The sequence below is a fragment of the Peromyscus maniculatus genome, chromosome 5 (genome assembly GCF_049852395.1).
Source record: "Peromyscus maniculatus bairdii isolate BWxNUB_F1_BW_parent chromosome 5, HU_Pman_BW_mat_3.1, whole genome shotgun sequence".
Taxonomy (NCBI): domain Eukaryota; kingdom Metazoa; phylum Chordata; class Mammalia; order Rodentia; family Cricetidae; genus Peromyscus; species Peromyscus maniculatus.
Window position 1 is genome coordinate 10,877,406 of NC_134856.1, and position 25,148 is coordinate 10,902,553.

The window sequence follows — 25,148 nt, forward strand, 5'->3', positions numbered from 1 at the left end:
GTCCATCCGCTTTTCTCCAGTCCTAAGACCTCCATGGGAAGGTCAGAAATGCTACGGATCAACATTCTACCCCACCCCAGCATCCCTCTAGTAGTGACAGAGTGGGCCCTTCCCTTAAATGTCCTGTTGTTGTATGTGTGTCTGAATGCACATTTGTGTGTGTGTAGCAGACTACAGAGGCCAGACAGAAGTCAACTTTCATGCCATTCTTCAGATGGGCTCTTTTTGATATAGTATTTCTTTGGTCTGGAGCTTACCAATTAGTCTAGGTTGACTGGTCAGAGTCCTAGAAATCCTTAATCCTTCTTTCCTTGCCTCCCCAGTGCTGGGATCAAAGCATGTGCTAGCATGCCTAACAAGGGTTCTGGGGATTAAACTCAAGTCCACACAGCAAGTTCTCTACCTACTGAGATAGCTTTCCAACCTCTTCCTCCAGCTGTCTGAATCCACTGGGCCTCCACATGTCCTCACTCACATAGGCTCACTTCCCAAATAATCTACTTGCACCCAAATCTTTGGCTCAGGATCTCTTTTGAGTTGGGTGCTAACACCCCTCCACCCCAGTGGTGACCAAACATGGGACCCTGTGCATGCTAGGCAGCAAATGCTCTCCTTCGGAGCAAACCTTCAACCCTAATCCTATTTTAAACTACACGAGCAAACCAGATGCTCAGGGTTTGAGACAACTTCTAACATGCCAGTATTACCACGAGTATTTGTTTCCACAGGTACCACTGGAGCACCGTTATTTCTTCCATGCTTGTGCATATGTACAAACTGGGTTTGAACGGGAATGTTTGTCAATTACACAAGCAAAATCCCAAAAAAAACTGCGGTTTAGCGGCTCCTTAGTTCAGGAGAGTATCTCAAAACCTTGGCAAACACTCACTGCTGATTTCAAAAAGATTACTTTCTAGCTCTAACCTTTGAGTTATGAAGTGTATGGCATACACTTCCACATGGACTGAACAAAGAAAGAACATCTGTGTTTAACCAAGTGACTATAACATGAAAAATCTCCTTTTATTTCAGTTAATTATTTATTTTGGTTTTTGGAGACAAGAGGGTCACAATGTAGTCTAGGCTGACGTCTGAACTCACAAACTGATGCCTCAGATTCCTGAGTGCTGGGATATAAGTACACGCTAACACCCCTGGCCAAAAAGTTCTAGTTCATAAAGCAACTTTGACTTAGAGTGCGTTCTAAGTACAGTCCTCCAATGACAGGAAACTTCCCAAATATGGTCTCCCTGCAGGCAAGGCATAGCAAAGGAAGTCACCCCACTCCCTGTACCTTCTATCCTTGCTGTTCATGTACTCCTGGAACCAGGTTTTAAATTCCCCCAGCTGGTGCTGGGCTCGACTGACGACTTGTGATGCAGCAAGCAGGTCCCCACAGCGCATGCAGTAATAAATCAACGCCCAGACGGGATGGCCTTCCACCTCTCCATCCTAAAAGACCAAAACCAGTCAAACAAACAAAAGCTAACCAACCACTTTCTGATGTGCTGGCACCAGCTAAGGTACTTAATTCCCACCATAACCCCATGAGTCAAGAGCCACTGACGGCATCCTACTCCCTGTATTTTGCAAACAAACTAATTTGTCCAGAGAAACCTGGAAGAGCAATGTAGTATGGATCTGGAGTTACTTTGAAGTGAACAGAGCCCTCTGACCCACCACACCCCATGCTTTCTCTCATAGCCAGTAATAATGGGATCACCTTCTTCTCCGACTTTCATAAAACAAGAGCTAAAGATACCACTGACCAATGAGATATCATCATCCACTTGAGCTTATAAAATTAACTGCTACGGAACTGTCCATCATTCACTCCTTGTCCCTTCAAATATCCGAGTGTCTGGATATCGGACGCTGCTAGGTGACTGTCCCTACCCTCCTAAAACTATGACCACCCAACTTACTACTTGTCCTCTCTGTGTTTCACCAGCTCTTTCAGGAGTGGTCCTCGGAGCTCTTGGCTCTCCTCTGTGGCAGGATGCTTCATAAACTTGACATTCTGCGCTGTCGTTTGCCCTCTTCCACTCTTTTAAACTAGGTACTCCAGGCCTTTCTTTACCAGCCCTACTACATGCCTACTACCCCAGATCCTCTGCCTCCTCTGCGTGCTTGTCCACATTGCTCTCTCCTCCTCCTACAACAGTCTTCCAGGCTCCCAGGAGAGTGAACCCCTGCTCCTTAATAGTAAGTCCGACCTCTTATGAAGCCAGCATCTTTTATATCCTCCAGTTTTGGGCACAAAGCTCCAGTTAATCTTGTATCCTCTGTAAGACACTGTAAACAATAACCCCAGCTCCAGGGCAAGCTGAGCAGAGGGACTATAAACCATACCCAATGCCACTCTTGCAGCTGTTTTGCTCTTGACTTCTGACCGATCCCCCACTTTGTCTCTCATACCCACATGTAAGTTCCTAAGAGTCCTTATGGCTCAACTTTGAAAACTCACCTAGGACCTGACACTGCCTCCCTCTCCTGCCTTTACCCAGGCAGGACCCCTGCATGACTAGTTTTCAATGAGTCCCTGTGAAACAGCCCAGCCTGCTCATCTCTGGCCTCTTTGACACACAGAACCTCCTTTCAACTGAGAATGCCTGAGGACAACCAACAGCTTCAGAGTATGTCTGACCCTGAGAGGTTACTAGTACCTGAAGTCCCGGTGAGGGAGCTGGCAGTTTAATGTTTAGGAAACTTCGAACCAGTTGGTAAGTCCCAGGCACACCGCCCAGCTGGGCCTGATGCAAATTTCCAAAGACAGTCACAAGGGTGTAATTCTTGTAACTGGAAAAATTTTTAAAGAAAAAATGGTGAAGGTTGACAACATGTATTACACACATCTATGTCCACATTCAGAATACTAGATTGTGAACTCTATAGGCAAGGCCTGGATTTTAAATCTCATACAGAAGAGGAAACAGTACATGCTTAATGAAGCAAATTCCATTCTTAGCACTGTACAGATTTTTACTACAGTTACCCCAAAGAATTCCTAGGGGAATACAACCGAGGGCTTCAAATACTTTAAGGGTGGAGCCTAATGATCTAATGGATTTGCTTTAAAAACAACAAAAATTTTTTTTTATTTTAAAGAATTTGAAATAAATTTCATGAAAAGTCAAAATAGTCCAGTGACTAGCATCACACCCCTACGTAGACTATCAGTATGTATTTGTATGTGTTTCCTATCTCTACATGTCCTATCTGACACCCAAATGCACATAAGAACATGGTTTTGTTTATTCCCAGAAGCATTTAAAAATGTTATAAAAATCATGGCTACCGCCGGGCAGTAGTGGCACACGCCTTTCATCCCAGCACTCAAAGGCAGAGCCAGGCTGATCTCTGTGAGTTCGAGGCCAGCCTGGTCTACAGAGTGAGATCCAGGACAGGCACCAAAACTACACAGAGAAACTCGGTCTTGAAAAACCAATCAATCAACCAAATAAAAAACATGGCTACATAACCTACAATTATTTCAGCCACATACCTCCTAAGAACCAGGAATGAACCTACAGGCCAATTTCAGAGAAGAAATTGTGGAATCTGATGCAGTTAGTAAAAATAGTGTCAAAGAATTAGAAGTTGAGCTATGTAAAATTACATACTACTACATGACTATAAAAAAAAACCCTCAACTAAATACTCATGACAGCAGAGGGTGGAAGCCACAGTGAGGCGATAGGAGCCTCTGGTGTGAGGAATGGAGCCGCCTCTTTTTTGTAGCTCTTCTTTCCAGCACTTGCCTAAATCCCTGTAAAAAGCATTTATTGTTCTATAATGGAAAAGAAGCATAAGGTGATTAACCAATGCATTCTCCTCACCACTACACGCTACACATATTTAAAAGCACAACATGAGAGAACAGAGTCCCCTGCAGGAGCCAGGACAAAACAGATGCCCACTACTACCACCTGCTCCAACTTGCAATAAGACAACCTATGTGCTGGCAAGATCCTAAATTAAAGAAGCCGAAACTCCTTGAGAACCAAGACAAATGTATCCTACCGGAAGCTTTGGAACATGGAAGGGACAGACCACGCCTATATTTTCTCAACATTTTTGGCCTTATATCTAAAAACATATTTGGAACTAGGTCTCCTTTACCATCTGGTAGATTACGTAACTTGAAACATTATGCTATATTGTCAGAAAATCATCTTCAGAAATGCTGTAACACGGAGTACATCTGTAAACTCTAGTTCCAGGAGATCTAGTGTCCTTTTCTGATCTCACTGGCACCAGACACACATGTGGTACAATATGTACTTGGAAGAAAAACACTCATACACATAAAATAAAACAAATATATCTAAAAAAAAATAATAAAAAACATTAAAAAAAACAAACAAAGTACAATAAATAATAAAATGGGATACATAACAGGAATGCAGCCTGGTGGCTGAAGCAACAGTTTAAGTTTGTCAGGGAAAGCATTTTTAAAATTTATTTTTATTTCTTTTAATTCCTTAAGATTTTTATATGGCGTAAGAAAATCTAGCTCAGGTTGCTAACTAAAATGAATAAATGTTACTATATTAGATTCTTTATGGTTGACGATCAATACATCCAAACCTCCATCTCAAAAGTTGAGCCAATGGGGCTGGAAAGATGTCTTATCAGTGGAGAGCACTGAGCACTCTGTTGGAGGACCTGACCCACATGGTGGCTCACAACCAATTGTAACTGCAGTCTCAAGGCATCAAACATCCTCCTCTGGCCCCATGGACACCGCACCTATGTGGTACACAGACATGCATGCAGGCAAAACAAGCACACAGATAAAAATATAAAGTGGAAAAAAAGTTTAGCCAAAGTCTGAAGAATTACTTTATAAAACCTTCACACGCTGGGCCGGTGGTGGCGCACGCCTTTAATCCCAGCACTCGGCGGATCTCCGTGAGTTCGAGGCCAGCCTGGTCTACAGAGTGAGATCCAGGAAAGGCGCAAAGCTACACAAAGAAACCCTGTCTCGAAAAAAACCAAAAAAACAAAATCAAAAACAAAAACAAAAACCTTCACACACACATAGACTAGAGAAATTAAAAAACAAAACCCAAAAGCTTTTCAAGTTCCAGATTTCTTGTAACAAAGGAATGGAGGCTAGTGAACACAGATCAGAACACAGATCAGAGGGTGCTCAATTCATGTAGCTAAGGTTTAATTAGCACAGAATTTGAAATGAAACCAGTCCCTACAGCATCAAGTCTGAATCCCCTTAAGGGACTTGCTATTTTGTTGACACAGCTCTTCTTAAGCCAGCAGGCTGACGCCCAGTACCCTGTCTCTAAAACAGAGTCTGCTGCACAGTCCTGACCATTCCTGCTGGGATTCCACAGAGTTCCACAGAGACGGATGAATGGCACAGGTCTAATGATGAATCGGATGACAGGGTGTAAGGATAAAGCCACAGCCCCTCAGCAGCCATGCCCAGACACAAAGCAGCGGCCTCAGCAGCTATGCAGAGACCTGACTCAAGGATTCAATGGGTAGGGCCGGGAGGGTAAAGTCACAGGGGCCTTCCTAATGTTTCAAGTCATCATATTGCAAGGTGAGTTAGAATGCTGTAAGAAAACAAAGGAACCTGGGGAGTGAGTGATGAACCATATTAGGAAAAGAGAATTATGAGCCAAGTCATTTTGATCTAATCAACATGTCTACATTAAATGATGAAAAGCAGAGCTGCCCTTTACCACCATTTCTATGTACAATTTTATCAGCTGCAGAAATAGTCCTGGTAGATAAGTGTTCTGACCTCAGCTCCAGTCAGTTTAAAGCGCTCTAGTTACAACACACTCAGCCCCAGAACTACACAAGACTTGAGAAACAGGTGACTTTAGGGAAAGTAAAAGCCAACCCCACCACACACACACACACACACACACACACACACACACACACACACACACACACACACACACACACACACACAGAGAGAGAGAGAGAGAGAGAGAGAGAGAGAGAGAGAGAGAGAGAGAGAGAGCCACAGCTGCCTTACCTCTGCTCAAGGTACCCCAAGGCCTGCCTGACAAACTCCATGCGCACTTCTACACTGCTTCGGCTCTTCAGGGCGTCAGTTGCTGGTGCCAACACCACATCTGTCATTTGTTTTACCATGGCCCACATGTCAGAAATGCTCTGCATGTAAACGAGATTGCACATGACAAAGCGGTAAGGATGGAGAAGTTATGTGACCATGACTGCAATGGAGGAAGAACGAGGAGGACTGAGGTTTCTGTCTGAGACACCCCTGGCTCAAATCCAGTATGGAAGATGGGCCTCTGCCTTGCCAACCACCAGAGCTCAAATCACTGATGAGCACCCCTTCCCTGCTTGGAGTTGGCTTTCAAACCAATTACCATGCCAGGCCTGACAGAACCACCTCCGTCATTAGGAACATGAAAGTAACAAGTGCTGAATCTCAGTGGGTCATCCCTTAAGAGTGCCTGAGTGCATTTCTAATCACCCAGAGCTCTAGGAGCTTAAACACAAGTTCTTACAAGGTTATTTAAGTTCCTTAAGGCTTAAAATAAAGAGTGTAACCTAAATAATAAAGGTTTTTGTCTTCCCAGGGGCTCTCTGGGCTACCTCTGTAGCCCATTTAATGAGTCAATGCCATAACCTCCCATTTCCCTCCCACTCCCTCCCTCAAAAGTGTCTCGGAAAAGAGGCTTTTCTCTGTGTTGCCCTACCCAGTGGGCCTCCTCTCCCCAGGCAGTGAATTTCTCCTTCAAAATGTGTTTCCAACCCTCTCAAGATAGAGCCAGAGAAATGCAACAGAGTAGAGAAGGTTGGTTCTCATGGTACACAAGCCTCAGTGAGAGCTCTAAAACACCAGGCAGATATGATTAGTGAATTCTCACTTTTGTCTTTAAATCTGTCTGCATTGTATTTCACTTCAGGAAAAAGGCAGTTTTTGAGGAACGAATCAGTGTATGGGTGCTTCTGCTTCCGGAACAGCCTCCCTTCCTTGGCCTCTCCCAGCACCTTCTGACACATCCCCCTCCATCACTGCTGCTCCTCCCTAAAGGAGACAGCTGGCCAGGGATTGAGAGTGTGGGCATAATACAAAATGGGAGGAGGGAGTCCAAAAGAAAATGATGAGTTAAGTTCAAGGAGGTAGCATAACCTATGCGGCTCTTCTTAAAGAGCCTGCTGACAAGGAAATGGGTAGGGACCCAACAGAACTCAAGACTGCTTGCTTTCCACTAACAAATCTCAGCCTGGTCTTTTAAAGATGGATTTTAAAAAGCCACCATAAAAACAATCACTCCAAGTGTATTTAAACCCTGGAAAAAAAAGAACGTTATCTCATAAAATAGCCTTTCTTCATATACTTCAGCCAAGTCAGTAAGCTGCTGATCCCATGTGAACACTGGGCTCTACCTTGTCGTCCATCTCTGCAACAGATGAACAAAGGTCCACTAGGTTGGGCTGCAGGTGTCCACTCACAATCTTCTCATTGTAGATATAAATCTGAAATAAAGGGAACAAGTCAACAGATGATCTATTTCACTTCCTTTTAAGATCTGAAGTCATTCTGAAGCCAGCAAGTGGCCAACAGAGGCTGATGCCAACCTTCCCTTCCTCATCCATAGGCAGATCTCCAGCTGTGGCTAGCACATTAACACTAATCATTACCCCAGCCTTACAAATACTGTAAAACAAGGGGCCACGGTAGTCCACGGAGAGACACTAGAACCAAAAATGAAGATGGGGCTACAGAACCATGGCCTGGCTCTGGCCGCTGCTTCCTAAGAACCATGTCAAAGTCTGTAAAGTCCAGGTCAGAGGGCTGATGCTCCTGGGCCAGTTCATGGTCTGGGTAGGTCTGTTAGAACAGTACCTGCTACACATCTGGACATTTACTTCTAGAAAGCATCTCTGGAGCCCAGACAGATCACTCAGTGTCTGCCTGACAACCTGAGTTAAATCCCTGAGACTTACATGACAGGAGAGCTGATTCCCTCTGGTTGTCCTTTGACCACAGCCCCACAACAAACTAACAAACAAATAAGTGTAGTAAGAAAGAATCTCTGCTCTTCAGGTGAAATCTCTCTCAAAACAAACAAACAAAAAACTCCAACCGAACAACAACAACAAAAAAACCCACAACTATGGCTTGATGTGATGTTTATTAAGATATACGAAAATTCCTTTTACTTTGGATTTGGTCTATAAAATAATGATGGTTACAAACAGGCTTTCTTTTACATTTTGAAGTCCTTGCTTTACTGAGGACTGAATTAATGACCAATCAATGGAACCTTAGCTTCTACTTTAAATAGAGGATGCTGATGCCATACAGCTTCCGGGGCTGTTACAAAGATTTGCCGGGTACTTAGATTTACTCAGTCACTGAATGAGCATGTTCTAGGAACCAAGGATGCACTCAACCTTCTAGCACATAAACATTCACTTTCTGTGGGAGAGAGCTGTGTAGACAGACAGCTGGCACTGCGGGATCCTAGGTGCTGCGGGAGTCAAGTTCTAGAGTTGAGCTTTTCAGATGAAGAAGCTACACTGTTTCTTCATTCATTTGTTGGGTCTGAAATGGTGGTGGCCTCAGCAACCAAGGAACCAGCCAAGGGAACTTAAAGGACAAGGGTGTGGAATGAGTGTAAGGAAGAGGGAGAGTGAGCTAAAGACCAGAGAAGGGAACGAAGTCCAGCGGTGGTGAAACATGGAGTTGAAAGGAAGGTGAAGTCATCTCTGGAGGACGGAGGGGAACTTCAGCCGCCTGGAGTTTGAAGTAGCAATGTAAGAAGAGAGACTTTAACCTTAAATCTGCTCCCAACCTGGAGCATATTCTCTGCTTTTACTCTCACTTAAAATGAATCTACATTTACACAAAAGAAACATTAGGATATTTCTCTCAACTAATGTTAATAAGATTTCTGGTGACACACGATTCAGTAAATGTAGAATTCCACTCATTAATTAACTGGTAGCTGAAGAGGGAGAGTCCTCTATTAAAGAGCCCGGTATCTAATAGTCCCTCCTCCGTGTGTGTAGCTGCCATCTGTTTCTGTCACCAACCCCCAACTCCAGGGTGGCAGGAGGGAAGGGAGTGGGGAATGTATCAGTGTGTCCTCTCAGGGTCACAGCTAAGAGATGCAGGGCACAACATCTTGGGACTTTGTGGTGGAGAGTGACAATCCTCTGGAAAACAGGCTTGACTTGCATTGTTTTAGTCCGAGTCAACTGCAGCAGGTAAGTCCTGCACAGAGCTCCACATGGACCATCTTGTTCCACACTTACTGCTGCCGGCTCATGATCAGCATCCAAGAGCACAACCCCCAACACACCAGGAGCATCCTCACCTCCATCTGCAATGCTACACAATGTCAGTACACTGTGCTTATCAAGGCAGAAAGTGTTTTGAAAATCCCACTCAAAAAGGGTAAAAGAATGTGACCATACCATTAGCCAGACAAGTAATTCAGTTAATACAGAACTCCATTTGCCATGCATTATAGCTATTTGAGGAAGCTATTGCCAAAAAGCAAAATGAAACACCTGGTCAGTAGAGAGTAGATTTAAATTTCCCTGCATTATCTGAGTCATTTGATTACCCTATTTAACCAAATGGAGAACAGGGGCATTTATGGTAAGATATTAACTAATCCCGTGAGCTTTCAGGTTTGACTTTCGTGTGAAGTCACTATTCCCTTCGACTCCCCTGAGGATCACAGCATTCTTTCTCCAGGATTAAATCTTCCTAAAATGTATACTCACCTGCCGGGCATAGGCCATCTCAATGCTATCCAGAGAGCTTCGACCAGGAGGACCCACATCACTGATGTAACTTGGCTATATGGAAAGAAACACCCAGGACTGGTTAAGAACAGTACTCAATCACCTAAGGCATAAAAATCTCACACACACACACACACACACACACACACACACACACACACACACACACACACACACACACGATGTCTGTAACCTGTTAAGTGGGGGACTTGTCTGCAGAAACAGAGAAAGGAAAGGCGAACAGCAGCAAGGCTCTGCTACAAGGACACAGGTTCAGCTAGCCTTTATCAGCCTTAGGAAATATTTTCCAGTACTAAAACCTAATTTTAAAAATTAAGCACTTAAAGAGTAGTTGACTGCCGCCTCTGAATTTCCATTTAAATGACTTTTGCCTAATGATCTTGTTTTCAAAAGTGCTTTTCCTTCAGTTGCCCTTGACCAAGCCACGACTTTACCACATATGAAGTCAATTATCCATCAACAGGGTGTGTACACTGTGATTCCTGACTAGAAGTGGCTGGCAAACACTCAGCTGGAATTCCACAGTCAGGGCTGCCTAAGCACATAGATGCTGAGATGCTGCATGGGAGAATGTTCCCCATACCTCCTAGCTCCAACTGGGTCTCCCTGCACTGGAAAAAAATGTAGCCCACACACTAAGCCACACTGGATATAACAGAACAGAACGAGATACAGGAGCGGGTAACAGGGGCAGGGAACCGGAGACCAGAAAGGCAAGGCAGCCAGACTAACAGGGCCAGAGAAGAAGGGCTCACCAGGAGCATGGAGGGACGTGGGCAGACAGGAGGGCACTGTCCCCCACCTTACACACAAAGACTGGGTGGGAATGGGCTTCTCAGAGTAGAGAGCATTTAGAAAACAGACATGCTAGGACAGAAAAGAACGTAGCAGAAGGGAGCTGCAAACTTTTAGCACCCATGACTGTGCAAAGTGTATCCAGAGGTGTGTAAAACTCTTTCCCAAGGAGGGTTCACTCTAGGCAGGAGAGAAGGAAATTACTGTAATAACACTCACATAAAATAAGCCTAGGCTGAAAAAAATCCAGTGATATCACACAAGGAGAGATAGATGAATTCCTACACAGAATATCTTACCTTCATGGAACCAAACTGATTAATTTACAATATTTGGTAATAAAAGCCAGTAAGTACTGTTAGGAAAAAACAACAACAACAACAAAAGCAAACAAAAACCAGGACCAGCACAGCAGAGCTCTAAATGCAACCTGCTGGTGTTAACCTTATGTATAAAACAAGCAGAATACTTAAGCCATTCCTACAAAAGAATTCTATTACAGCTGCAAAAAAAAAAAAAAAAAAAAAAAAACCCTAACACAGACCTACATGCCTACATGCAACAACACAAAAACAACTCTAAAGTGAGCAAACATAAGGCAAAGCCAAATTGTAGAATCTCAAAAACACAAGGATACAGTTCGCAGTTGACAAGAAAACGACACAGCATAAACATGTACTATTCACACACAGAGGTCCCTAACAGGGAGCCAGGAGGATGCACTGGACCGACTGGAGTGACGTTTGGACAGGGTGGGGATGGAGCAGTGCACCGGGAGAGGAGCTCTCTGTGGTACATCACAGCAGTACAATGAAGGACCTGGTGAGCAGGGAGCTCCAAACATCTTCTGCAAAGGGTAGTGAGTGGAGCACTTTCTGTGCTCAGAACCCTACTCAAATCCTGACATGTGAACTAGGCCCATCTCTTAGGAATCTGCCAGGGAGCATACTACACAACTCAGAATCATCTAGTGTGAGGCTGTCAAATTCAAACTGTCAGTCTGTATTTTAACAAATCAATGACATCATTCATTAAGACATGTCATACATGCCACTATATGTTGGAAAGAAAAAAAATGCTGTCAAACCACAACCCACCACTGAATAAGACATTGTGATTTCAGAGATGTTAAAATACAGGAAAACTGTATGACTGACACTTGAAATTCAGTATTAAGTCTCTTATCAAAATTAGCGGCTGCTCAATATCCGCTGAGTTCCACCCGTGTGTGCTGAAGCCTCAGCTCAGCCTCTGCAGCAAGCCTGCTGCCTGCTGAGTCACTTCAGACAAGGCACCTGGGGACCTGCCACTGGCCACGGCCAACACATCCAACCCACCTAAGTTAGAGAGAGAGAGAGAGAGAGAGAGAGAGAGAGAGAGAGAGAGAGAGAGAGAGAGAGAGAACACATATATGCATGCATAGATAGATCGCTAGGTTGAATCTCTTCTCTATCTTTACCTGGGTTCTGGGGATCAAACTCAGGCCACTAGGCTTACACAGCAAGTACTTTTACCCACTGAGCTCTCTCACTGGCCCCAAAACACAGTTTTAAATGTCGGCTAAGATTCATGTAGGAATTTCCACACTGTTTAACTCTGTCTTGTCATGTGAGCCCCAAGACACTGGAGTCCTTCCTCACACTTACCAGATGTATGAACTGGGACACAAGGGTGCTTACAGGGTGAAACTGCAAGAGACTTGCATTAAAGCACATTATTTTTACCCAGGCAATACTTGAAAAGTTAACAATCTTTCAATTCCTGCCTTCCTTTAAAAGTTGTATCTCTTTCTTCAATGACATCCTAAGGACATTAATTTTCCAAATAACTTCATGCTATTAAAGTGTCGCTTCCTTTATTAAAACTCGCCAGGCACAGATATTAACACTATGCCTTTGCCCTTCTGTTATTAAAAGGCTCCAGGGGAAAACAAATGTTCTAGGGACTACCATATGTCAGTTCATTTCTGCCTTAAAAAATATTTCCTCTGAAAGCCTCAGGCTCAGCTTTAGATTAAATTATCCAAATCTGACCGTTTTCCTTCAAATAGAAGGTCAACTCAAAATGAGCCGAGGCCTCCTCTCTAACAACTCTTTGAATTCAACAGTTCTTGACAATAAGGTGCCCAGGAAAGAATGACAGTCACCAAGTCATCCATCCTTCAACTGACCTTAATAATGTGCAGTTTATCAAACGCTGACAGATCCATAACACTGCACAGACCTGGAGCATGCACTTCATGCCAGGCCCTGGGCTGCAGCTTTATACCTGTTCCCAGTCCTTACAACAGAAAAAAAAAAAAAAAAAAAAAAAAAAAAGTGTTTCAGATGAGAAACCCAGGCTCAGGATTACTTCTGAGGCCAGTCATCTATCCTTCAAAGTTTGTGGTCTCCTCTACAGGACAAACGAAGTGGAAATAATGTTATCTTTCCACCATTTTGAAGAAAATTGCATGGAAAGAGCCTGTGAAAACACAGGGCTCCACATACGACAAGAATGGCTAAATTCTGACAGATAATACCAAGTGTGGCAAAGATATAAAACAAATCGAACTGTCACGTGCTGCTATCTGAGGCTATCCTGATGACATTTGGGGCAATATCTATTAAAGGTGAACTTTCACAAGATGTGGTGGTTCATGTCTCAATCCCAACCCTTCTAAGAGGCTGAGACAAGAGGATCACTGTGGGTTTGAGGTCAGCATGGGCTTCACAGTGAGTTTTGGGCCAGCCTGGGTTACAGAGTACGACAGCCTGGGCTATATCAAACAAAACAAAACAAAACAAAACAAAACAAAACAAAACAAAACAAACGAGACAGACAACAACAAAAAGCTGAGGGTGGGGAGGGGTGCCAGATTGAATCCAGGACCTAGTGCATGCTAAAGTACTCTTCCAGGGAACCCCAACTCTAGCACCAAAGCTGACCACACACATATACTCGGACCCAGCAACTTCCTCTTAGGTGTACCCAAAAGAGATACAAATACATATTCTCATTAAAAGATAAAGGAATGCTTATAATAGTATTATTTATAAAAGCTCAAAACCGGAAACTATCCAAATGGCATCAGCACTATCCGTCAACACCAGATTGGGTAAACAAAACTCTAGTTATACTCTTCAGCCATAAAATGAAGGGCTCACCACCACAAATAACAATATGTATGAGTAGAATGGTATGCAAAAGAAGGCACAAATAAGCACATTTTATGGCTCAGGCTGTATAAAGTTCACAGATGCAGGGCCGCTGGGAGTGAGGCAGAGGTCAGAGGCTCTGCTGAAGAACTAGGATTGTTTCAGTAGTTGGTCATTTTTAATAATTCACTGAATTACATACTTAAGACTTTCATGCTTTTCTATATAAATCTTAAGCTTTAAGGAAAAAGTTAAAAATAACAAAAGCAGTAAAATTCATATGTAAACTGGAAAAACACTATGTAAGCTCAGGCCTGTAATTCCACCACTATGGAGAATGAGAGAGAAGGATCACCATGAATGAGGTCAGGCTACACAGTAAGTACCAGACTAGACAGGGCTATATATTAAAACCCTAATCCTATCTCAAAAAAAAAAAAAAAAAGAAACAAAAACCTCCCAAGGCGTTTCCAGAAAAAGGCAATTGTCTGGATAAATGGAACAGACCTGTGTGTAACACCTGCCAACTTACACAGCAATATTACTCCCTCCACCAAAATTCCCAACAGAGAACAGTGCAAGCATGGCGCACTCTCTCCAAGGGGCCTGGAGGTCATGGAAGAAGAGCCTACTGAACAGACTGGTCTATTTTTGAGAGAAGAGCAATCAAGGAAGAACATTTCATTTGTAATTTATAATTACTTTCAAATCCCTATACAGAGCACAACCTATTAACACCATTTTTAAAAAATGAAGTTTATAAAACCAGGAGTTGTTCTAATTATTTGCTCAGACTCAGAATGAACCGAAAGGGAAACACTAGATTGGCCAAGGGTCTGGTATATTAGCTCTTTCTCCTCAAAGACTGTTTCCATCTGAAGTCTTTGAGTCTAAGAAATATAGGACACGGTCCTAAAGGAGCAATTTCCCAAAATAACCAGACATCAGCAGCTATTTACTTGGGGACTAATTGAATAGAAAGACTGGTTCTTAAATTGAGAGCATGTACAGGCACAGGGCATCAGAAGGTACCCTGCAGGACCCACAGACTGCTGATCTGCCCAACCCTTCACCCACACTCCAATACAGCCAAGACAGGGAAGACACCAGTTCTGGGTTTGGCCAGCATGTTACAAGTCTCTGAGCCTGACCTTCTCTAGATCCACACACAGTACGAGCATAGGTGCCTGCACTGGGTGGGGGGCATACACCTGTCATTAAGTACTTGGGAGGATAGCTTGTGCCACATAGTAAAATCTTGTCAAAAAAAAAAAAAAAAAAAAGCTAAGTACTCATCAAGTAAGTTCTAGGAAAAAGACTGAACAAGAAGCACTGGTAATAATAATACTCTCACTTTTTTTTGTTGTTGTTTTTCGAGACAGGGTTTCTCTGTGTAGTTTTGGTGTCTGTCCTGGAACTCACTCTATAAACCAGGCTGGCCTCGAACTCACAGAGATCTGCCTGGCTCTGCCTTTCGAGTGCTGGGATTAAAGGCGTGTGCCATCATCGCCCGGCCCTAATACTATCACTTTTAAAACATTAAAAATTTATAAATTTATTTATTTATTTACTTACTTACTTATTTTTTTAGGAGAAAGTGAGCCGAGAGCCAGCTACTATCTCACTTTTTTTTAAATTATGTATACAGCATGTATGACTGCAGGCCAGAAGAGGGCATCAGATCTCATTACAGATGGTTGTGAGCCACCATGTGGTTGCTGGGAATTGAACTCAGGACCTCTGGAAGAGCAGTCAGTGCTCTTAACCCCTGAGCCATCTCTCCAACCCAAACATTAAAAATTTAAATATCTACTTCTAAATGATCTGAAATTAATTTTTGATTATTAAAAGAGAGAGAGAGAGAGAGAGAGAGAGAGAGAGAGAGAGAGAGAGAGAGAGAGAGAGAATATCTCATGTATCCTAGGCTGGCCTTGATCTTGAACTTCGAATCTTTCTCCTCCTTAATACTGGGGATTGAACAGGGCTTTGTGAATTCTAAACTAACCGAGCCACACCCCCAACTCTGAAATTCGTTTAGAAAAGACAACAGGGCCAGACATGGTGGCACATGCCTTTAATCCCAGCACTCAGAAGGCAGAGGCGGGCAGACACCTGAGTCCCAGACTAGCCAGAGCTTAAACAAGAAAACCAAGCAGTAAGGGAGGAAGAGTCACTGTGAGTCGGGTTCTTTCCAGTCGTCACTGATCTGCCCCCATAATGCTACTTCACCAGACCCCGAAGATCTGTTTACAGGGCTCCACAGCTAGTGACTCAGGACCTGGGTCCAGGACTGCCCCGCCCCTCCTTCATGGTGAACACATGGCAGGCCCAACGGCAGACAGGTCTGTCAGACCTAGATGCAGCCCCCAAAGTTCCCTGCAGGAAAGACCTCCACCATGCAGCGAGACACAGGAGAAAGATGTAGAAGAGAACGCACAGCTAACTTTGTGTACCGTACACAAAATCAAACTGTACTCTCAGACATGTACACTTGTACAAAGCAACGCTAGAAATGTGGATGGAAGAAGTAACAGTGACAACTTAGGAGTACAAAGGGGAATAGAACGGGGTGTCTGGAGATGGGGTGTTTTAATTTTGAACCACAGCTCTACACTGTCTTTATTTTTTTTAATTGAATCTTTAAAAGAGAAGAAAAATTATGACTTAGTACAACTACTAATCAACAGCATTAAGACAAACACTGGGACTTGATATTTTAACTAGTAATTGTTATCTGGTCTGACCTACCTCGCTTTCTTGGGTAAAGTCAAGGGCATCCTCTCCTGACGCCAGCAGCGTGTGCAGGATTCTCTGTTTCACTTGTTCCCACTCGACCAGCATTGACTCTCGATGATACTCCTCAGCCATCCCAAAGGTCTGTCAGAGAGGGACAGACATGGACCCAGTGAGGAAATGCAGACTGCTTCCCTTTAAAACCACAGAAGCCCCCCACACACACTGACAACTTTTCCACAGCATACCCAGAAAAAAATCCATTTTAAAATTTATCATTTAAGCCGGGCGGTGGTGGCGCACGCCTTTAATCCCAGCACTCGGGAGGCAGAGCCAGGCGGATCGCTGTGAGTTCGAGGCCAGCCTGGGCTACCAAGTGAGCTCCAGGAAAGGCGCAAAACTACACAGAGAAACCCTGTGTCGAAAAAAACCAAAAAAAAAAAAAAAAAAAAAAAAAAAAAAAAAAAAAAATTATCATTTAAAAACTTTGTTAACTGTTTATAACATACTCTATATTTCACTGACTTGAAGACATTTTTAAAAACTCATTAAATTGTGGGAAAACATACATAAGCTTTATCATTTAAAAATTATTTTATTATTTTATGTTTATAGCTGTTTTGTCTGCATGCATGTCTGCACACCACATGCATATCTGGTGCCCATGGAGGCTGGAAGAGGTATCCGATTGCTGGGACTGGAGTTACAAATGGTGAGCCACCATGTGGGTGCTAGGAATTGAACCCAGGTCCTCTGGAAAAGCAGCCAGTGCTCTTAACTGCTGAGCCATCTCTCCAGCCCCAGGTTCCAGTGGCATGAAGTACAAGTGCAGTGGTCTCCACCTTCCATCCTCACAACACATATGCAAAGGTGAAGCTCTGCAGCTGTCTACCAATAACAAGCTGCTCCTTTCTCCACCCAGACCCCAGCAACCATCAGCCTGCTTTGTCCGAGTGTGATCACTCCAGTTATCTCACAGAAGTGAAATCACACACTGTATCTTTTTATGACTGGCTTATGTTATTTAGCAGTCCTTAAAGGCCATCACATTGGAGCATGTACCACACTTTCTTTCCATTTGTACATAACACTGCTAAGAACATGGGTATACAGGTATCTCTTCAAGTCCCAGCCTTCAGTTTGGGGTATATACTCAGACGCAGTATTGCTGGCATCATATCAATCATCTGCTTTTTAATTATCTGAGGCTACATGTTTCCATAAAGGATACATACGTTACACCCCTACTAATAGTGAATCAGGGTTCCCATTCCCCTACATTCTCACCAACACTTACTATTTGATGTTGTTGTTTTTAATAAGAGAGTCAGGTAGCTCATGATCATTTTGATTTGTGTTTTCCTAATGATTAGTGATGGTGAGCCTCTCTTAAGACAGGTATCTTTACTAGACTTTTGGAATTAAGCTATCTATCACCAACCACAGTAGAACTTTTTTCTTTTTTTTAGACCATAAAATAATGAAGAAACATTGGTATCTTAAGGTTTAACAAACACCAAAGACCAAAAACAAAAACAAAAAAACCACCTCTCCTTATTTATGTATTTTAAAACACTAATTTTTTTTTTTGGTAACCAAAAAAGTCTACATTACTGTCAACTGACAGAGACAAGACTGGAAGCTCCCAGAACAAAGGCACTCAGGAAAAGAGAGAAAGAAACAGAGGGGTGGGAGGAGGGAAAGCAAACAGCAAAGGAAGACAGGAAGACAGAACTGCACCAGCTTACAGCTATACCGCAGAGAGGCTGTGCTCAGCCTGTAACTCTGGAACCGGGAGAGCACGTTTCTCTCAGCTAGAGCTCACTTTTCAAAAGGCCATCTACCTAAAATGAGATTGGCATCTAATTAGGCAGTGCTGAGAGCATATTAGTAATGCCTGTTTTATTTTGGGCAATGCAGATAATTTATACTGATAATAATTATGCACATGAACTGTGGAAGAACTATTAGAAAAATTAAATATGCTCTTTCACAAATGCACTGAGTTTTGAATAGTATTCACTAAAATGTAGGCTAAAAGAACAAGGATACAATACATATATAAACACAAAATGACTAGGAAGAAGGGCAGCACATTCTGTACCCCTTTCTACAATGTAGTCTGAAGATATGGGAGAAATGAATATAAGTTTAAAAACAGTCTTCCCCTGGTTTTGTTCTTTGCACTGAGAATCAGACAGCGTGGGTGTCGGGTATGGAGGTAGGCGAGCCAGTTAGCCAGAGTTGAAATATACACAGAGAAAATCTTTGTCTCCTGTTCACACACAGAAACATAAACACAGAAGCTATACATTCTGACTAGAGAAATGTGCTGGATCAGAAAGGTAGAGTCAAAATGAGCAAAGAGACTATTCCCTAGATGTGACCCTCCAGAATGTGCCACACTCTTTCTCAAGCTCGTCTTAGTGGCACATCAACCGCCTCTTTAACCTGAGCCTCTTCCAGCAGAGCAAAGTTCAGGATTCAAGTGGCAGGAGGACCAGGGCAGGTGGGATGAAGAGCTCACAAGAACAATAAGACACAAGCAGAGCTGTGGCACTGGCCCAGGACACTAGAGCGTCAGCAGGGTTTCTCTTGGAGACATGGTCTCTGGCTAATAACAACAGCAAAGGAAGTAGTAAAGGCAGCTGAAGAACACAGACAATCCCCACCCCAGAAGTCAGGGATGAGGACAGTGGTCAGAATTCCGGCATCAGGTAAGGGTTAAAGCGACAACAGTAGGTATTAACTAGACCCACCCACCCCCACCTCATTTGTTGGGCTATCCTGGTACTTCCAGAAATACCAAACAGCTCTGAAAAGAGGAAGCTCTGGGGACTCAAATGCTCACATGTCCTGGAGAAGGGTGCCAGGCTACTTATTTACAAACAGCCAGCAGCCTAAACACTGTCATCCTAGTCATCATTGGTATGATTAAGAGCATAATATAAAAACAAATGGCCCAACATTAAAATCCTCTTCTCTTAACCACACCACCACCAGCTTATCTTAATTACACCAGAGATAATGGAACATCTGATCTATGGGCCAATTAGGGATGAACAGTCACCCGTGTGTCTGTGTGTCTGATGGAGCCTTACTGGGTTTCTAGCAGAGTCTGAACTACTGAACTAAATACACAAAAAAGAGTGGTGACTAAAGAGAAATCAACAGAGCCACTCAAGTGAAAACCTAGAGCAAAGGAGAGTGAGTTCTGAAGCAAAGTTGGAAGGAGACAGAAAGAGTAGGGTAGGATGAAAGGGAATGCAGAGAGCTGAAAATCAAAATGAAGGCAAAAGCAACCACAGGGAAAATACCACAGCAGTGGGGAACTATTAAAATTCAAGCTGAATCACTGTTACTGTTGTGTGTGTAAAGCATTACCTGTAGAACACAGTCAAGAAAAAAGGCAGGGATCAAACTGGGTGACTGAATTAAGAACAGGGTGGGAGCTCCTCGCCCATTTTACTAAAAGGAAGAGGGCAATAGCTTTGGCTTAGCATCTGATTTCCAGGCGGTTGCAGCTTTTAGAAACACTGCATGTGCTGAGAGTCACTTTGTCTCTCCTGGGATACACCAAACGGGAGAACCAAGGACACAGTTGTGGTTTTCTGGCCGGTTTTCCTGGCATTTCAGCGGGACATTGGCAAGTTATTCAGACATGAAACTGCCACCAAAATGCCAGGAAGCTGCTGATTTTTTAATTATTTTTATTGAAAATGATTTTTGCTCAGCAGCAACCTTCCACTGTCCAGCCAAGTCAGAGGTGCCCCTCAGGCCGACTCCCAACACTGGAATGTCTCCCTCATAAACACATATGCACACATTTTGTGCTGTGGCATGTCACCTAAATGTTTTGGCTGGCTGCACATTTAGTCTCAGTATGGCACAATATTTAGAGACTGCCAATTTCAGAAACACATTCTGCAGAGTAAATGGATTAATAAGGTTTGGAGGCATTCAAGAATCCTAATTTAATTTCATTGGTCTTTTATAGCAGGACAATCAATTTTGGTGAGAAATTCAAGAGTGTAAACAACAACAACAACAACAACAACAAAATCATTTCTAAATGTCTTCAAATCTAAATCAAATGAATCTCTCTATTTCCAGGACTTAAAAGAACTGCTGCCAACAATGTAATTAATGAAATTTAGCATTTCCTTCTGGTCACTTACTGCCTTTGGAACATTTCTTGCACACTAGAGCCTCTTCCTTGGCAGCTGCCTGTCCTATTAGTCCTGCTGAGGACTTTCCCCTTTGTAGAGTGTTTAATGCAGCACACTGAGTAGAAGCACTTCTCGCTTCATTACTTTTCAGACGACACAAATAATACAGAAACACATTTCACTTGACATCCAAGCTAAGTAAATAAACACTGAAACAGAGAAACAGTGCTCCTCATCCAATTCCTTTGCAGAGAGCTTACAGCAGGCAGACTGGCAGGCGCTTCCAGGAAAAGCCACCTTCTCAGAGCCAGCTCCAACTTGACAGCTAACCTTTTCTCTTTCTTCCCCAAATACCTCTTAGGAGTCTCAAAACGCTTACTCTGAACTGGGATGTTACTGAAAGGCTGTGATCATTGTCAAAAACAAAAGGAGATATAACTCTCGTTAGTAAAGGAAATAACCCACCTCTGTCTCCCCAGACTCCATTCCTAAGAAAGCCTGCCAGGAGTCAGCCCCTCCCTGGGACTATTCAAGACCATGCCAACAGGCTACTTAAGACCTGGTCACCATACCTGCCATGTGCTCTCCTGCTCTCTCCCCTGCCTTCCTGAGAGTTACCCACAAGCTGTTTCTCTGTTTATTAAAACTTGGACTTACTTATTAATTCTGTTTGACTGACTTATTACATTGGCAGCAGAGAATACCTAATAACTGGGGATCCAAAACTTATCACTATGGGCACCATTCAGGAATGCTTTTGCAAAATATGCACTTTATCAGACACTGGACTCTATACCATTTCTTGAAAATCTCACCTAACAATTATCATATGCTCCCAGAATGAAAGCATCCAGAAACACCTGTTTAAAATCATCTGTTCTGATATTTTCAGGTTTAGAGCATTTTGTAGGGTGGAGACAGGCTAGAATGTATAATGGTTACTCTGGCTGCTCTATTTTCCATCATTTAGTGTACCAAACATATTTTAAAAGCGCTTGAGAAAAAATTAGTATGGTGACATAGGGCTAGCAAGATAGCTCAGTGGGCAAGGGTGCTTGCTGCCAACCTGAAAACCCAGGTTTGACCCCCAAACCCCCATGGTAAAAGGAAATACCCAACTTGCAAAAGTTGTCTTCTGACCCCCACATGCCCCTCTACTAAAAATAAATGAAAGCACAAAACAAAATTTTAATTTAATTAAAAAAAAAAAAAGGTGTTGCCATCATGCTGTGACAAAGGAAGCAGATCAGCCAGGACCTGCACTCTGGGTTGCATTCTTACCCTCTTCCGGGACTCTTCAATGGCAGATAACAGCGCATTATCTTTCTCATTCTTCAGGAAGCCCTAGAAAAGGAGGCAAAACGACACAACCTTGGTTACCTTCAAATAGCCAGAAGTACACTGCAGAACACAAGATCATCATAAGAGTCTGGCATAGTAGTGCATGTCTCTAATTTCTGCCTCCAAGCAGATAGAGACAGGAGTGTCAGGAGTTCAAGGAAGGCCATTCTCAGCAACCCAGGAAGTTCCAGGTCAAACAGGGATGCTAGGAACTTAGGTACTCCCCACCCTCACAGTCCCTCGCAGTGCCTCCATTTACTAATGGCAGGATTTTAGCCAAACTCTAAATCTCAGTTGACTTATGTATAATAATGAGATAATGTAATCAAGCTCTTGGCCTCAAGGCTCAACACACAGCTCTATCATTAATACTGATTAAGTCTAGATCTGTTGGTGGCATTAAGGAAAGGCAGCTCATGAGGACTTCCTTGTTCTTGCTCTGTCCTTATTTGCCTGAGATGAGGTCAGGTGAGGGAGGCAATGAAAGACTGTGACAATGCGCGCAGGCAGACTCCAGGTCAACACCCCCCTTCACACAGAGGGAAGGCCTCTTTTCCATGGCTTGGGGCACAGGGGCCAAGTAGGAACAAGGAAAATAATATTAGTATTATATATTCATGTATGGAGATCAAAGTCTTAGCTGTACTATGGAAGACTCCAAGTTATGATACCCCCCAGGCCCAGCTACAATCCTGTAAGGCACAGTTCCTGTATGGCAAGCCCACTATTCATGCATTTGTAGGTGTCTGAAATGACATGCTTTCCTTGTAATGCTTCTGGTATGCTTTTTTCTTTAAAGGAATTTGGGGAACTGTAATAGAAAGAATTAAGCAAAAGCATTTAAATGACAAGCTCAATTAAAATGTATTTGATGACTTTCTACATATACGGTTAGTTTTTGATAACTTATATTTTAACAACTATAGTCTTACTACACTCTGTCCAAATAGTCCTAGTCTTAAACTTCTGGTTAACAAATGTGAATGGAGGGCAATATAGGAAGGTAAATTGGGTAGGATCCTATTAATATTCATAGATTCCCAAGATCTCTACATACAGCCCAGGATTCCCCTGTACCTGTGCTCACACTCATACTCATGATGCACTGGGGTGGCAAACAGCAGCTGGTCAACAGTCCCTCAGAGACCACTCCCAGGCAGCTCTAAGGAGTCTAACTATACTGATAACAGAGAGATCTGTGAGGTGAGGGTAGGGTGAGGCTTCAGTCCCTTTTTAATAATGTAATGGACTCCATATATAGGAAAGGGGGTAAATGATGTAAGTATAATATATACACACACTGTGCATGGGGAGAAGTCAAAAAACTTTATTATGAATTCTCTATTTTTGAGACAGGGTCTCACTCTGTAGCCTCTAACTCACTAGCTTTTAAAAGTTTCAATGGCTAAAGCTAAATTAAAGGCCATCTTAAAGGTACAGTGTCACCATTTCTAAACAAAACTATACATCTACTACCATGGATTGATACTGTCAAACAACAGGTCGGCAGGGACCACACTCGGTGACTACAGAAAGCTGTGTGAACAAGGCAGGGGTGGGAGAAGCCTCTATTTGTTAAGGCTGGTTTAACTTTTCTGAGTTAGGCTGAGGCAGAGGGCAGGATGTGGGTTGAGTCTGATATTGTCTTTCCGTTTCTGCTTGGCTAATCTTCCCAAGTCAAATGATCAGCACTTAACTGTTTGTAACTGTGCCTACATCCACAGATTTCTCTTATGTACATACATAACACAAGCGCAAAGCAGTAATCAGACACATTCACCTAAAAGCAAAATACTTTCCAGTGTGAAACAGAGCCTTCAATTTCTAAGAAATGAAATTTCAAGAAATAAAACACCCCCCTATCTCTCTCTCATACACATACCCCAAAAATTATAGGAAAAAAATCATGAATTTAAGAAAAATTGGGGATTGGAGTTTACATGGGAGAGATTAGAGAGAGGAAAAGGGAAGGGAGTAAATGATGCAATTATATTATAATTTCAAAAATAAAAGATTATAGAGAAAAGAAAACAATGAAAGATATCATTTAGGGTCAGAGCAAGCTACTTGTCTTTTAAAAGCTATGTTTTTAAAAATCTCAACAAATTAAGTAAAGCATTTGTGCACGAGACTCAGATTTCAGATATGACCCACATATGAACAAAGACCACACCATTATGTACCTCAAAAACAGCCTGCTCTCTGTAGTGCACAGCCCACAACACAACCATCCCTCAGAATGCTGGAAGACTGGTTCCAGACCCCTTCCCAAGATACCAGAGTGTTTGCATGGAACCCATGCACAGTTTAGATCATAGACTATTAACACAACATAAATGCTGTATGAATAGTTTATATGGCATATTATTTAGGAAACAATGACAAGAGAATCTGTATATGTTCAATATCCCCACCTCGACAGATGTTGCCATTTCTCTCTTCCAGGCTGCCTTAAACTTCCAATTCTCCAGCTCCAGCCTCCCAAGCACTGATATTACAGGTCTGTGCCACCACATTGTGCAAGTCAGACAAAATGCCTATTCTAGAATGTTTGTTTTGGTTATATCTAGGGCCAATTACATTTATTCTGATCTTTGATTTTCATTCTTTATTCTTTTCTAAAAGGAAACATTAGAATAGGTTATATATATATATATATATATATATATATATATATATATATATATATATATTTTAAACCTATACATTAGCAGTCTATCTTTTGAAAAGAACCTTTAAAAAAATTAACATGTACAGAGTAGTGATGGGGTCTTGTGCCATCTAGTGGTGATTAATTTATTCTAAAGAAAACAGTCCTTGAGGAAAAGTAATGACGACGATATTCTAAAGACACCATCTCTCTCCCTTTGGCCATCAAACTACTGAGACAATAGACCCACCTCGCCCTCAAAAAATTCTAAATTTCCTCAGGTATCTCATGATGGGAGAAAAAGGGCTGAAGCCTAGTGCCAGCCAGAGGGGCAACTCGTCCCCAAGAAAGAGACTTTACACAGGTCCGACAACTTGTCAGACCACCTTGCAGAACAGACTGGAGTCCAGACAGTGGTGGGGAGGAGGACCCCTGGACTAGCACGGCTCAGCTATGCATACAACATCTTGTTCTCTATTTAAACCTAAACCTGTCAGGACCTTGAAGGTGAATTTGGGGGATGACATT

The 25,148-nt window shown here is 42.7% G+C and overlaps 1 protein-coding gene across 2 annotated transcripts in view; it reads right to left on the reverse strand.

Annotated features, from left to right (window-relative positions):
• The window catches only part of Nup93 (nucleoporin 93), a 110,622-nt gene that overhangs the window by 8,971 nt on the left and 76,503 nt on the right, over positions 1 to 25,148 (reverse strand). For both annotated transcript variants that reach the window (XM_006985211.4, XM_042277302.2), the window contains 7 exons: positions 21,911 to 21,973; positions 16,476 to 16,604; positions 9,754 to 9,828; positions 7,402 to 7,491; positions 6,014 to 6,153; positions 2,667 to 2,799; positions 1,295 to 1,452 (listed from right to left, as the gene is read on the reverse strand). In XM_006985211.4, coding sequence (XP_006985273.1) covers positions 1,295 to 1,452; positions 2,667 to 2,799; positions 6,014 to 6,153; positions 7,402 to 7,491; positions 9,754 to 9,828; positions 16,476 to 16,604; positions 21,911 to 21,973 — 788 coding nt within the window. The remainder of the gene's footprint in view (positions 1 to 1,294; positions 1,453 to 2,666; positions 2,800 to 6,013; positions 6,154 to 7,401; positions 7,492 to 9,753; positions 9,829 to 16,475; positions 16,605 to 21,910; positions 21,974 to 25,148) is intronic.